Raw genomic sequence first — 14,277 nt, 5'->3', positions numbered from 1 at the left:
CTTTAAAAACGCACTGGGAGGTTAATGCCAATGTATCTCTGAGGGTTGGCAATCAGACAGGCAATCTACACACACACACACACACACACACAGACACACACACACACATTAAGAAACACTTGTTATAAAAGTATCTCTGAGGGTTGGCAATCGGACAGGCAATCTACACACACACACACACACACACACAGACACACACACACACACACACACACACACGCACACACACACACACACACACACACAGAGACACACACACATTAAGAAACACTTGTTATAAAAGTATAATGAGACACTCAGGTCTTCCAGCTGCAGCTGCCACACATCTGCCCCGAACGCTCGATCTTTCTGATCTCAGACAAATCCGCAACAGGCCGGTCTCTGGCGGCGAGACTGCAGGTGTAGCTCTCGCGCACACGCGATCCAGTTCTGGAAGGTTCTCTTTCTCTTTCTTAGAGACCAGAGATTAAAATAGGGAGCGGGTTAATCTTCTTTAAAAGCGTTCTTATGTGGCCCGGGCTCACCTCGCCCATGCCATGCCAGTGCCCTGGCACGAGGGGTGGCATGGTAACCCGCGGGGGCGATAGGGCACGGCGGTGGCAAAAGATCAAATGGTCAACCGCGGAGGAATCTCTGGAGCACGAATCGACGGGCCAGCGCTCAGCGATAGGCGCCCTCCAGCCCCCTACCAAAACCCTTCCCCTGACTGCCCTAAGAGGAAATCTCAAAATAGCCGCTCGGTCGTCGGAGGCTGCCTCTCACTCTTTTGGTGGTATTCAGGGGGCCAGGGGAACTGAAGAGGACCACCATTCTTCCACCGGTCCGTCAGTCCAGCTAAAATAAAAACACGACCAACCCCCCCATAGTCCGTTTCCGAGAAGATGAATGACTAAGCTGCGCACAATAGGGTTCTATCCACAACGGAGCTCCATTTTGGAAGGTATTATCTGTTCAAGTAGGAAACAGGCCTCGCCGTGACATCAGAGCACCGAGGGCCCAAGCGAGCCGAATCACTTTTTCCAGTCCCCGGGCATGCTCAGTTGAAATCACTGAACCGTCCAAAAGCGACCAGCATGTCACTAATTGGACGGGCCATGGCGGTGTGAGTTATGTAAAAGCACTGTCCACTTCTTATTTTAATGGAACTGGAGCAGGCTTGACTCACAGCAGGGGGGTGTCTTAAGATGGACAGCCCCTGTCTTTTGGCTCGATGAGGCCCGAATGGCTACTGAGCCAAATCTGCCGAGACTCGTTTCTCTGTGGAAAAAAAAATAGTTGACAAGTTGTCAAGAGAATTTTTTTTCCAAAAAAAAAGTTGTCAAGTTCTCATAAAAAGAACTGTTAAAAAAAAACGCGTTCTCAGCTTCTGCAGCCACTGTGAATGACGGCACACAGAGACACACCGCAGCGCGTTGTTTGTCTAATTTGTCGATTACGCCTTCGCTAATATAAATAATGTCAATAATTGCAGCGGCCAGCCCCAACCTTGAGCATGGCTTGAAGATATTAGCCTGGAAATAGCTGTAAACCTCCAGCACACACCACAGCAGATGTGAGCCAGACCGCTGGAACCAATTCATGTGGAGCAGGGTAATCACAGTGATTAAGCAGTGACTTATACCGATATGAGCGCTGATACTACGACCTAAAACGAACGTCGTACAAGTAATTCCCCACTTAGACAAATTCTTTCTTCTGATGTGTGCGTGTAAGTGTGTGTGTGTGTGTGTGTGTGTGTGTGTGTGTGTGTGTGAGTGTGTGTGTGTGAGTGTGTGTTGGTGTGTGTGTGCATGAGAAACGTGACCAGTTACCCTCTCGGTTCTGCGAACACAAGCCAAGGGCAGCTCACACGTCAGAAAAAAACGGCTGCCAATCTCTAGACAAACAAACAAAGCAATCAGGAGAATGTGCTTCCCAATGAGCCCTCCTGATGCAAACAAGATGGCCTCTCAAACCTGACAGATATGGCATGGCATCAGAGGGCAAATCAACAACCAAAAGTAAACCAATCTACAGGTAAGTGCTACGAAGGCCATTATCTCATTGACTTTTACACAAGCACTAAACGTTGTCAAATTATCAGGAGGTCTCCCCACGCGATGACCACCCAGCGACGTTACCATCCATCTCCCTACATTTAACCACCATAGAGAATTTACCCTCGCCTTGTAAAGAGCATTGCTGTGCATGTCTGTGACTGTTTTGTCTCATCTCCATCCATTGAGACTGCAATAATTCGGTGGTATGTCCAGTCTAAACAGCCGCCCATATGATAGCCGTCGGACAACAGTAACGGGGGGGACAGCAGCGGGCCATATGTTTCTGTGATCACGTTTTCGGTCCAGCTGACTCGAGAAAAGACCGCTGGTTCGTTTTGTGTCTCATTTTCCTTCCCTTTCTTCTCGAGCATTCCCCTTATCAAGCCTGAATCATTTCAATTAAGGCCTCACGGAGAGAGCATGGTTCACTTGAAGGCAGACTAATAAAATTCGTCACAGAGTGGAAGGCATTTCAGCATCCACGCATAGTGCAGATAGCCAGCTGCCAAGGTGATCTACATCACCACGCAATGAACATTTCTGAAATATGAATAACCACGGCCAATTATACAGACTTAAATAGAGGGCATAATCTTATAATGTTATAAGCATTTTTTAGGACCGTAGGTTAATTGAGGACTGCTAATGAGGTTAAATGAGGAGGAATAAGTCTTCTTGTTTTGATATCTTGATATCTAACTTTCTCATGATCTCTCACAAATGTGCACACGCACACACACACACACACACAGGCATGCACACACACAAACACACACACGGGCACACACGCACACAAAAACACAGACATACAAATAAACACACGTCAGTGAGCGCTCCTCGGGTCCTGGCTACCTCAGAGGAGACTGCGAGTAACGCAGCAGTTTAACGAGAGGGCTGAGTGGTCTGCCTCAGGTTTAGGAGCCCCACCGGTGCCATTAGCCCGGGCCATCCGCACTTTATCACAGAAGACATCTGCGTAGAGAGTGTCCCGGCCACAAACACACCACCCCCAGACACGCCAGCCTCTCGCTCTCATCACATAACACCACACAACACCACCCAAGGGGGCAGGAAGCATCTCGCTGTGGCACCAGGAACTTTCCGGCAAATTCCGGAATGCGATGCTTAGTGTGTTCCCTGTTTTATGTGAGATAAAAAAACGGGCTAAGCAGTGAACAACACAACTAATACAGACGTTTAAAAGGTGAAGTGTTTGTGCTTTCAGGAAGACCTTCCTTTTCCCAAGGCACTCAATTTGCTTAAAAGCCTTCCCTTTCAGGATGTTTAACACCCAATCTGCCATTGTAGGTCCCTGACTTTGTGAACCCCATGGAAATATGACTAAGAGTGCCAAAAATCTCACACTCAAAGTCAAAAATATATTTTAATGTGACACTTGTGAAAAGGCTTAACAATCCCACTTTCCATTCCTGTCAAGTGCACCTTCCATACTCACACACTCTCTCTCACACATACACATCTGCTACACATCTCCCCTGTCACTAAATCAAAGAGTTTGCTAAGAGAGGAGAATAACAAACTTTACTGACATCTCATTTTGTGCACGAGGAGGGGGAAACGAGACTTTTGCTTATTTCTTCCTGCTGCATTCGCAGCTGCTTAACCAATATCATCTGACTTATCGACAGAAGTAAAAACGACACAAGAAGTGCCTCTCTTTGCTTTTGCGGCCCGAGAGGCAATAAAAATGAACTGTAACTGAAAAGAAGATATAATTCTTTCCATTACACATGTTCTCTCATTAAACTCCAGATGTATCCATCTGTGGTTGGCCGGGGGAACGCCACTGCGAGGGAAGCGGCTCCGATAAGGCAATTTGGAGCAAATGCGATTTGGGGAGCAAAGAGGAATTACTCCAAATCTCCAAGTTAAGTGGAGCAATAACAGCAGGATCTGCAGCATGTTTTCCAGAAGGGGGGGGGGGTGTCTGGGTGGTGTGGAAGCTGGGTGTGGGGTGTGGGGTGTGGAGTGTGGAGTGGGGGTGAAATCTCCTACAGATTGCCACAGAGACATTAAACAAAAATGAAAAAAAGCTATTTAACAAAAACATGGGAAGCATGTGTTTCCAATACGGTGGGATCCATCACTAAGGAACTGTAATCCCTGCACATGTATACAACCAGTCAGCAAAAGATCTACAAACTCTCTTTGGCATGTCGACAGCCCACTCAAAGCAGAATGCAAAAGGCACTTGGCTATAGCTGTTGCTCTCTAATAAAAGACAAACTTCCTCCATTTGTCTTAACAGCCCTTCTTGCTTCACCATACAATATCGGTATTGTAGTGCACATGGAAAGATAAATGACTTGTAGCGCAAAATATGTGGCACAAGGTTTCATGGGGTTAATCACAGAATTATGACCCACCGACAACACTTAAAAAGGCTTACACAATTCCCAGTCTGCAGTTTCGCTTCAAATGAGTCCAATTCAAGCTGAAGTTAATCACTCCAATCAAATTGTGTATAATGACGACTATCGGTAATTGTATATTTAGCTGACGAACATTTCCAAGTCGTTATAATAAGCTAAGCTGCTGGGCCTAAGCCCAGACCTTCAACTGACTCTGAGTCTTCCTGGGTTCACATGAAGCATGGACATAAAATGGATTATGATGTGGGATTATTATATTATATTATTATTTTATATTGGATGGATTATTATCTAAAGTATGCTATTTAGCTAGAGCAGCGTTGAAAGGACATTTAGTCTCGTATTCAACCAAAGCATTTGCCTACAAACGCTGAGGCTCTGTCCAAGTGATGGCCACAACTAACACCAGAAGACTTATCTCCTCCAGCTGCAGCAGTTGCAAGTGCCACCAAAGATGGATGTGTCCCCTCCACTCCCATCCAACACTGTCAGTATGTGGCGCCATTAAAGTTAGAAAAGCATGAAGGCTTACTCGAGAGTTATTTCAGGCGTGAGCCGTGACCCGTGTGATATAGGAAAAGCGTTTGGTCATGTCTTTTCATACGCGTATATCCATCAGTGAATTACAAACTGTGTCACCGCCGGTTCTCTCTCGCCTTGTTATTTTTTCCACTGGACCACCGAAAAAGTCTCTTTAATCTTTCACGGCCGGGAGACCAAAATGAGAGAGTGGTTCTACAAAAAAAAAACACTCCCGTACTGTACTGTCAACACACGCGTTTGCTTACTGTACTGCACTGTAAACGCTCTGCAATTGTCTCTGCAACAGCCACAACAGAGCAACGCAAACACGTAAAAAAAAGCGCGATGACAGACGACGAGACTTCAGCCTCCTTCTTCCCCTTGTCCTGTAGATGTCAAAGATGCGCGGCGCGGCGTGACCCGAGGATCATTAAGACGCTAAAGACTTTTTGGGGTTTTTTTTGGACGCGCGCCAGGAGCAGCGATTGTCATCGCGGCGACAGATGGAAGTCGTCTGGATCTTCTTCATTCAGATGAGGGGATTTAATCAAAGCCTCGGCAGGGGAAGCCCCTCTCACCCCCTCACAGCAGGCCCGGGGCAGTGGACGGGCTTACGGCTACTCCTCTGGCCCACTCCGGGGCTCTGCTTCATTTAGTCTCCAGCCATATACCAGACGCACAGCCCATTTGCCACCGCTCCACGTCAAGCTTGTGTTTTCTTTCCATATGCCTCTCCGATTAACTGCCCCCCCACCCCCCATCCCCCAGATTTGACAAATGTCATTTTATGTGGCATAAGTAGTGGCGTACAGCGGCCCTTTTGACCACATGTTAGAGCGCTGACTGAGAAATGAACCCAGCTCTCATGGAGCGCAGGGGATCAAACATGAGTTTTCCGGAGATGCCATGTTGCTTTTTGTGGGCACTTTATTCCATCGGCTCAAGCGAAACGCTGAAATTGAAGAATGCTTTGTTACGCAATTGTGGCTTTTTTTCGTTCACGCATTCTTGCCACATGCATGTTCACAAAGCCCTGGAAGAAAACATAATGTTCCTGAAAGGTATTGCAGATGGTGGGCACGTCACAAAAAAAAGTTCACATTATAAAGTAATTGGAATCATGACTAATGACTACATATGGTCCAAGCATTTTGCGTTTCAGCAGAAAATCCAAGACAGCACTCGCCGCTCCGCATCCAAGGAAAACTTCCTCCCCCAGTCCTCGGCACACGGAGAGTGCTGATAGGTAGTTACCGGTCGGCCAGTCATGTCACCTAAGACCTAAGACACACTGTGGATCCATGATGATTTCTCAAGGCCTCCGGAGAGAGCTACTGTAAATTGGCCTTAACCTTCCGCGGCTTGTCACACTTGACATCTTCGGTGGCAGAGAGCCTCACAAATTACTGCATGGGGCTTTGTGACGGGGGCCTCTCCCTCTCCCGCCCGCTGCATCTACACGCCGGTCGGTCCACTCCCCCGAGGTGCGGACATGCCAGCGCGCACTACTGCTTTTACACCACCGCAGCAGAGGGGTCAACCACAACAGCCATCTCAGCGTGTGTGTGGATGTGTGTGTGGGTGTGGGTGTGTGTGTGTGTCGTGTCCAACCATTCCACTGAGTAACCTCAGTGAGGGCTGATTTGATGACTTTTGCAGACACATCAAGACACAGAGAAAAAGTTCCACAAAATCCAATACCCCACCTACAGTACTTTTCTGTTCCCCCTCTTTTTTCTCCCTATTCTTCTCTCTCTCTCTCTCTCTCTCTCTCTCTCTCTCTCTCTCTCTATTTCACTTGATTAGGTTACAGACCACACCCTAGCTCTTCATGGACAATTACTCTTGTTTAAACTCCTTGGCTGCATGAATACACGTTTTATGCAGTCCAATCTCTGGGAATCTGACCTGCCAAACCAGTGACTGATACCACAGCAGATAAGGGGGTCTTTACAGATAAAAGTTCATTCACAGTCACAGCAAAAATTATCACTGCAGGTTAGGTCATATCTTTAAGGTGGGTTGGGGCTCATAAATGGAAAAAAATGTAGATTTTAACTGAAGAACTGAAAAAGTACTCTTATTAATTTTCCAATTCTCCACCACAATGCTGGTAATTGAAACAGTCTTAAAAATATAAAGGGCCTTTGAATTAAAATGAAAATGAAACCATTCTCAAAGCAATTCACCAGGAACAGCTAACTTTGATGCTTACCAAGCTCGCAAAAAAAAACTGTACAATGACGTAACGTGCAAGGAAAACCACTGCTGCGGGCCAGCACGGCTCAGCAACACGTTTGCATCACTGTTTCATATCAGCAGCACAACGCCTCCCAGATAATGAGCCACCATGGAGGTTTCCGAGTTAAAGGTTCAGTTTATGCGTTGCACTAATGCTTCATTATTGAGCCCAGCCGCTATGGCCGCCAACGGCGTTATGGAGGAACGTTGGGTTCGTCTTTGTTTAAGTGATGCGAGACACATGGGTGCATTTTTTACGCACACAATCAGCGTTTGCCGGGAATTATACTCCTCCATGGCGTTGGGCGTTGAGATTATGCATTTTCTACGCTGATCTCAGGGTGAGCTCATTTGTTTACACTAAGCTAAGACGACAACGACTATGATACATTTCCACCTTTTGCCCCCTCAGTCAGTTAATATGTAACCACAGTGAAAAGAAGAAAAAGTCGTGTCGAAAATAAAGAAAAAAGGGAGCAAGACAACCACACACATAGAACATGACGTGAAGCGGCTCGCAGCACTTCTCACCATGCCAGCTGAAGAGATGAAGCTGAAGAGGGTCGACAGCCCTGGGTAAACATTTGACCCCAAACCCTTTCACCCCTCAGCGGCTCCCCGACGTAGGAGGCCGAGGAGCGTGGAGAAGCGACCGCACACATGCCACATCGAGTCAAGAACTTTTACGCTAACGGCTCCCATCTGCCCCCCCCCCCCCGACTCCCCCGGACCCCCCGACTTGTGCAGTATGGGGTTTGTCAGCGGCGAGCGGAGCGCACACTGTTTATGGGACTTGATAGGTCCGCCCCAGAGAGAGCGGCGTGTGATGTTCCTCAGCCACGCCACAGCGGCGGGAGCGAGGCCTCAGATGGTGGCGCCGATGCCCTCCGCAGAGTCGGGGAGCACGAGTAGAGCCTCTCGGCTTTCTTTTTTTTTTTTACTAGAGATGCTATCGCTGCGCTCCGACAGTAAAAGGGGCTTAAAAGGACGGCGCGACACGGCGATAAACTGGGATGTTTATACACGGAGAGAGGACACTTTACAATGCCATAACGAGACCGGGTCTGTGGGCTTTATCTACAGATAGGACCGAATGCTCTAAAAGCACACTGGACGACAGCTCACTGTTAGGCCTGTGTGGCAGGACGCTTGGTTCTGACTGGGGTGTTTATTTCACATGGCAGTTATGAGGCTCTTACTTCTGCAGCGTGAGGTTGAGGTTGCCGGCGCACGCCTTGATCTTGTTCTGGGCCTCCAGGTGGTTCATGCCGTCGGTGGTGATGCCGTCGATGGACAGCACCACGTCGCCCACGGAGATCTTGGCCTTCGCCGCCTTGCCGCCGTCAGTCAGCTGAAACAGACGCACAGAGAGAGACGAGAGACATGTTCAGCTAAGCAGCGACACACCACACAAGCCACATCAGTTTCTCCATAAAACACACAAAAAGTCCCAGCATACAAACAGCCCCCCCCCCCCAAAAAAAGAACAGAGCGCTACATTTTCATAATTGCATGAAAGTGCAACTGGGCATTTCATATTGTTGCCACATGTGGCATTTTTTAAAAGCTGTCCGACATGACGCTGAACAAAGAGAGGAATCAGCAAACAAATCCCTTGATGCCATAGGAGCCTATAAACAGCCCGGGCCTGTGCTCATACAAGTCATTAAACAGGGAAACACTTCCTAAAGGGAAGCTGGCAGCAAATGACGCCCAAAACGCCCTCATCATCTCTGAGTTATGGATTGGGCCATTTACTCAAGGACTGCCCGTAATAACAACACAAGAGAGGCCGCGGCCTTCGCGTGGCGAATGTCTCTCTGATTGACGGGTCTAGGTTGGCGTAAGTGCGGAAAAAAAAGGGGGCAATCACTGTACTGTCACAGTATTCCCTCGGTCGGGAATGTGATACCGAGCGTATTTCTTCCCCTTTCCTTGGAGTTTTTGTCCGTGAATACGGGAACCGCGCGCCTGGTAACGAGGTGCTAAGCAAACATCCTGGAGATAATGAAGTATTTTGATTTCTCTCGTGTGCAAGGGCGTAGGTGCCTCCCCACCGCACACCGCCTCAGCGTTGCAAACACATGTCACAGGAAAAAACAGAGCAGCAACACACCCATTTAGTTATTTCATCTCTCTCTGTGGTGAGTGTCACAAAGCCAGCATCAAAGTGAAGTTTCCTTGTAGTATTTAGACACAATCCACAGTCATTTCAAACAGCAATTACCGACACAAGAGAACATTCGGGAGATCCTGAAAACCAGAATGGTCCCATAAAACAGAGAGAGTTTAAGGTTCACACCCTCTAGTACAATAGCCTGAGTATAATATTGCTGTGTTGTTTTGCGGTCCTTTGGTTTGTGCCATAGCTGTGGTTTTCCACTCAAATTTAGAAAAAAGAAAGAAAGAAAATTCCCATGTGTAAGTAATTATCAGATGGCAATCACTGATGTTTGCAGAAGAACAAAAATAATTAAATAAATAAAGCACAGAAAAAAGTTAAAACTAGTGCTCTACAAAACATTGATCCATGAGAGATGAATTATGCTCATGTTGGCTCATTTTTTCGGAGGTATTTTCTTTGTAAACCATTCACTGGTGAACACAAACCATTGCTCTTTGTGCCTGTTTATGTAACCAAGGTGAGTTATCACATACAGTAAGCAACACATTGTCAACATGTATTTGAACACCCTCAGTGTCATTAAAACTAAACTGAATCACACACAGCTTTGTATATTCCTGTCTTCACTTGGTCAAATTGTTCAGCAGAATTGGATAAACCCTCAGCCAGCCAGACCTAATCAAGGAACTTGAGTGTGATGGAGAGACACAGAGAGGCGGAGATAGAGATAAAGACAGAGGAATAGAAGACTTGTGAGAGAACAGCTATATGGAAGCACAAAAAGCAAAATTCAATAATTTGAGAGGCAGGAGAAGGAGGGGTAAATCCTTGCTCTCTCTCTCTCTCTCTCTCTCTTGCATTCACTCACTCACTCACTCACTCTTTCTCCCTTTCTTCATCTTGCTGTCTCTCTCCCCTTTTCTCTCTCTCGCCTCTTCTCTCTCTCTCTTATTTTCACTCTCACTCTGTTCCCCGTCTCTCTGTCTCTCTCCTTCCTTCTCTGCCCCCCTCCCCCTCTCCCTCTCTCTCTCTCTCTCTCTTAATGCTGTAAGAAGGAGGGAGAGAGAGCAGAGGGGGGCCGTTTCCTATCACTTCAGGCTTCCTACTGATTCCACTACCTCACACGTCGGGCCCCGCAGCCCCCAACGGAACACACTCACGTCCCAGCGCTGGCAAAACGCACTGCATACGTTACTGGTCAAATCATAGTAATCTGGTTCAATAGCATCTTAGGAGAATTCAGCTGCTGTGTGCAGTTGACACTTGCTACGTAATTTCCAACCTCAGAAAAGGCTATTAAAAAAAAACAAGAATGATTAAAATGTTTTATGAATCTTCTAAATTATATTCTTGGGGAGAAAAACAGGAATTAAGGCCAGAGAAAAGGAAACAGTGAACGTCCTCTGCTAGACTAACTTACAAAAAAATCATTACCGAGTGACGTCAAACTCCAACACAATTAGGAGTTGTGTGCAGGCCAGAGCTTCCCCGACCCCTTTAAACAGTATAGCCCTTTGTGATGAGGAGAGCAAAAAAATTAAACCCCTGCTCATGGACCTATTTAGGCAAACTTTCCTTTTGCCTAAATAGGTCCAACTTCCTTTTTTTATACATACACTCATTCATTCACTCACAACCTGGGCACACAGCACAATTGGTCTGACTGACCCACAACAAACTCTCTGTTTCTCGGGGGGAATTACACAAGTAGTCCACTGATTATATGCATCCAACAGATGAACATTAAGCTCCACAGCAGTGCCACTGAGCACTAGACTCCAACCCTGCCGGGCTCCTGTCTCCACCACTGTGCTTAAACTCCACCACTGCGCTTAACGGCTACGCCGCGAGGAGCTCCGAGCCGTATTTTCGCCCTGTTTATGAAGAGCAGTAAATGTTAATGAATAGCTGCCCCAGCCGGATTGTACCAGAGCTCCACGGCTTTTGCCTTTTATAGGCAACAGCGAGGGATCACACACAGCATCACTCAGGCCTTTATCACTGATTAAATGCTTCTCCATTACCACCTTGGCCAGAGAGAGGACCAAGAGAGAAGGTCTGGTTTTACTACAGATGGGTGACACAGCCAACCCAAAGTTCTCCATGTCTCCACTTGTTATCTAGATAGCACAAGTACACCATTAAATGTTTAATACTGGTGTGAGGATGTGCTCCAAAGGACATTCACTGTGGTAATGCTGATATCATGCATCATGCTTCAGGCAACTATTTAGCTTTGAGAGGAATATGCCAAATTATGATGACAAGCTTAGCTTAGCTGCCTTGCAGTACATCATAATGGAAAACACAAAATATACTGAGGCTCTTTTGAACCTGTCCCAAGTTAGCGTGACCCCCACTTTACAAGGTGTACTGTATTCTAAATTGGTAAACGCTGATACCAGATGTCCATGGGTATCAAGCAGTAGAATGTATTCACATGCGAAGTAGGTCTATTAATAACTGCCACTAAGTCCACTACAACAAAGCCACTTGCTGGACAGTGGGCCCTCTGGTGTGGCCTGCACCCTCATGACTGAGGTCGTGCACCTGCTGGGTGATGTCTTCCTAGGAGCGCTCCTGGTTACCAGAGGACATTTGTGGCCATCCATGAGAAATGCGTCATTATTACTATGCCAAGAGTCCAATAGTGCAGTAACACAATGCAACAATTAAGGATGCTTGACTGCACAGGAAGCTCTACAATAAAGCAGCTCCAGAGGAAACGCAAGGCCAGGCAAGGCAAGGCCAGGCAAGATGGCCGCTTGAGAAAGGAAACAGAGCAGACCATCAGACGTGCTCCCCGTCAGCCTTCCTGTAGTGCAGGCAGGGGCCTGCTGGACTGCTGGCCTGCTGGACTGCCTGCCAGCATCACTTGTTTGTGGTTTTGCTGGTTGATAGCTGAAGCTGTTGTTGCTATTGTTTCTCCCAGCTGAGAAAGACTCATTCATGGAAGAACTACTCAAAATGTGCTGAATGGGACTGTTTGTATCACAGAAACATCATGTTGTGTTCACCAGTGTCAACGGTGAAGGCTGTTGCTGCTGTTGTTTCTCCCAGCTGAGAAAGACTCATTCTTGGAAGAACTACTCAAAAGGTGCTGAATGGGATTGTTGGTATTACAGAAACATCATGTTGTGTTCATCAGTGTCAACGGCTTTGTGACTATCAGTACACTCCCAACTAAGGACTAACCGTTCAAACCAGTTCTAACTGTTTCGATTCAAAGCAGAGCGTCTCGGTATTAAATCATTCTATTCATCCACATGGAAAAAGGTTCTGTAATTAAAACAACTCAAAGAATTGTTTTTCAAAGGCACTGGCAGTGCACTTAATTGAAACAATATGCCTTCCTGAAGTTCTTCTTTAGTTTTTTAATCATTACAGAGGCTCTGATGTAAATAGCAATCTCGCTATCAGGAGTTGACATGCACAATCCTCCCATTCGATTTCCCAAGGCCCATGAGAGAGTTCAGCTCTTCAGTAAGCAGCTATTGCAAACCAACAAACCATTCGAATCCAGATGTGGAATCTAAATGAGCTGTCATTGACTACCAGAGTGATGCTCCTCGGAGCAACCGCACATTGATTGACAGCAGCAACATCTTCACTTAGGCCGACGTTCTTAGGCAGACGTTTCATTTTCCGGTTTCACATGTATGTCATCCCTTTCTTGTGTGTCCTTTTTATTGGGAAAACAAACTACGAGGAGCCAACTGTGGCGAGACCCGATCTGCTGCCACTTGAGCAAATTGCGCTGGCGGCATCCACTAGTGGTACATCTCCGAGGGGACTCCGGGAGAGCGCGAGGTCACTTCCTGTCCCGGAGCAGATGCCAGACTCTCGGAGTGCTTCCTCTCCTCTTAACACTTCTCGGGTGTTTGTCCCGAGGCCTCCAGAACTCCAAAACTCAAGCATATCATCTGAGTCATCTTCAACTTGATATCCGATTGCCTCACTGACCAATCCAAGATGAAGGCATGAAATTCTTCACTCTACAGAGATAACAGCCATGTGGCCTCAATCTCCCCAGTAGAACACAATGTTAAGAGAGGAAGAAGACAAATCTTCATGCATTCTGGCAGGACCTCATGTGCTTATCTTTCTGCCTCATACAAGTCCATTAAACTGCCATTATCTAATAAATGGTGTAGGACATACGCTGGAACATACATTTCTATATGCTGCTGTGTGCGCTGATAATAACAACTGATCCCAGCCCAGCTGGAGTATCGCACGAGTCTCGGTTCCTTTCGCCACATGTGGGCTGTATTCCGGGGAGCCATTACGTGTTTTCTTTGTTCCTGTAGTAGCAACAAAGTAAACATCCATTCCAGACACATGCACCGGGCATGTGGGGGGACTCGGACGCAGTGTGAGCGAGGAGCACAGAAAGAGAGGAGGATTTAATGATGCCAGAGAGGAGGAGAGGAGGAGAGGAGGAGAGAGGAGAGACAGAGAGAAGAGGGGGAGAGACGGAGGAGGAGGGGGGAGACTCACGGTGCGCCTCCACACCAGCTTAATTCATTCTGTGATTAAAAAAGGCAAGAATGTGGAGGAGAACCAACCCTCTACAATACCAACCTATTTCAGCTTCATGCAATGGATGAAGTTGCTACTAAAGTAGCGTCAATTTGAGTTAAAAAAAAAAGAGTGAGTTTGCCCTGCAGAAGTCGTTTTTAAGTTTTACTGTAACAGCATCTGCATCTGATATACTTTTAAATGCGATGCAAACGTAACGCTGTGAAGTGCAACACAATGGCATGAGAGAAATGGTTCTGTCTCGTTCTCGCTCATGACAGGCTCTTCCTGACTCCTCGTAAATATCGTCAGTCTCTGCTGCGGCGTCTCAGACGGCCGAAGGGAACCGCAGGTCCTGCTATGCAATCTCAGTATTATTAACCAGCCCATTCAGACTTTCCGTTCTCATAATAGCGGTTAGCATTCATCAATAGCA

The 14,277-nt window shown here is 46.9% G+C and overlaps 1 protein-coding gene across 2 annotated transcripts in view; it reads right to left on the bottom strand.

Moving 5' to 3' along the window:
* Window positions 1-14,277, bottom strand: part of pdlim5a (PDZ and LIM domain 5a) — a 72,398-nt gene that overhangs the window by 45,521 nt on the left and 12,600 nt on the right. For both annotated transcript variants that reach the window (XM_062542948.1, XM_062542949.1), the window contains exon 3: window positions 8,395-8,546. In XM_062542948.1, the coding sequence (XP_062398932.1) occupies window positions 8,395-8,546 (152 nt within the window). The remainder of the gene's footprint in view (window positions 1-8,394; window positions 8,547-14,277) is intronic.

This window comes from Sardina pilchardus, chromosome 8 (assembly GCF_963854185.1).
Source record: "Sardina pilchardus chromosome 8, fSarPil1.1, whole genome shotgun sequence".
In the NCBI taxonomy this organism is placed as follows: domain Eukaryota; kingdom Metazoa; phylum Chordata; class Actinopteri; order Clupeiformes; family Clupeidae; genus Sardina; species Sardina pilchardus.
The sequence above is the reverse complement of the archived record's forward strand: the minus strand, read 5'-3'. Positions and strand labels throughout refer to the sequence as shown.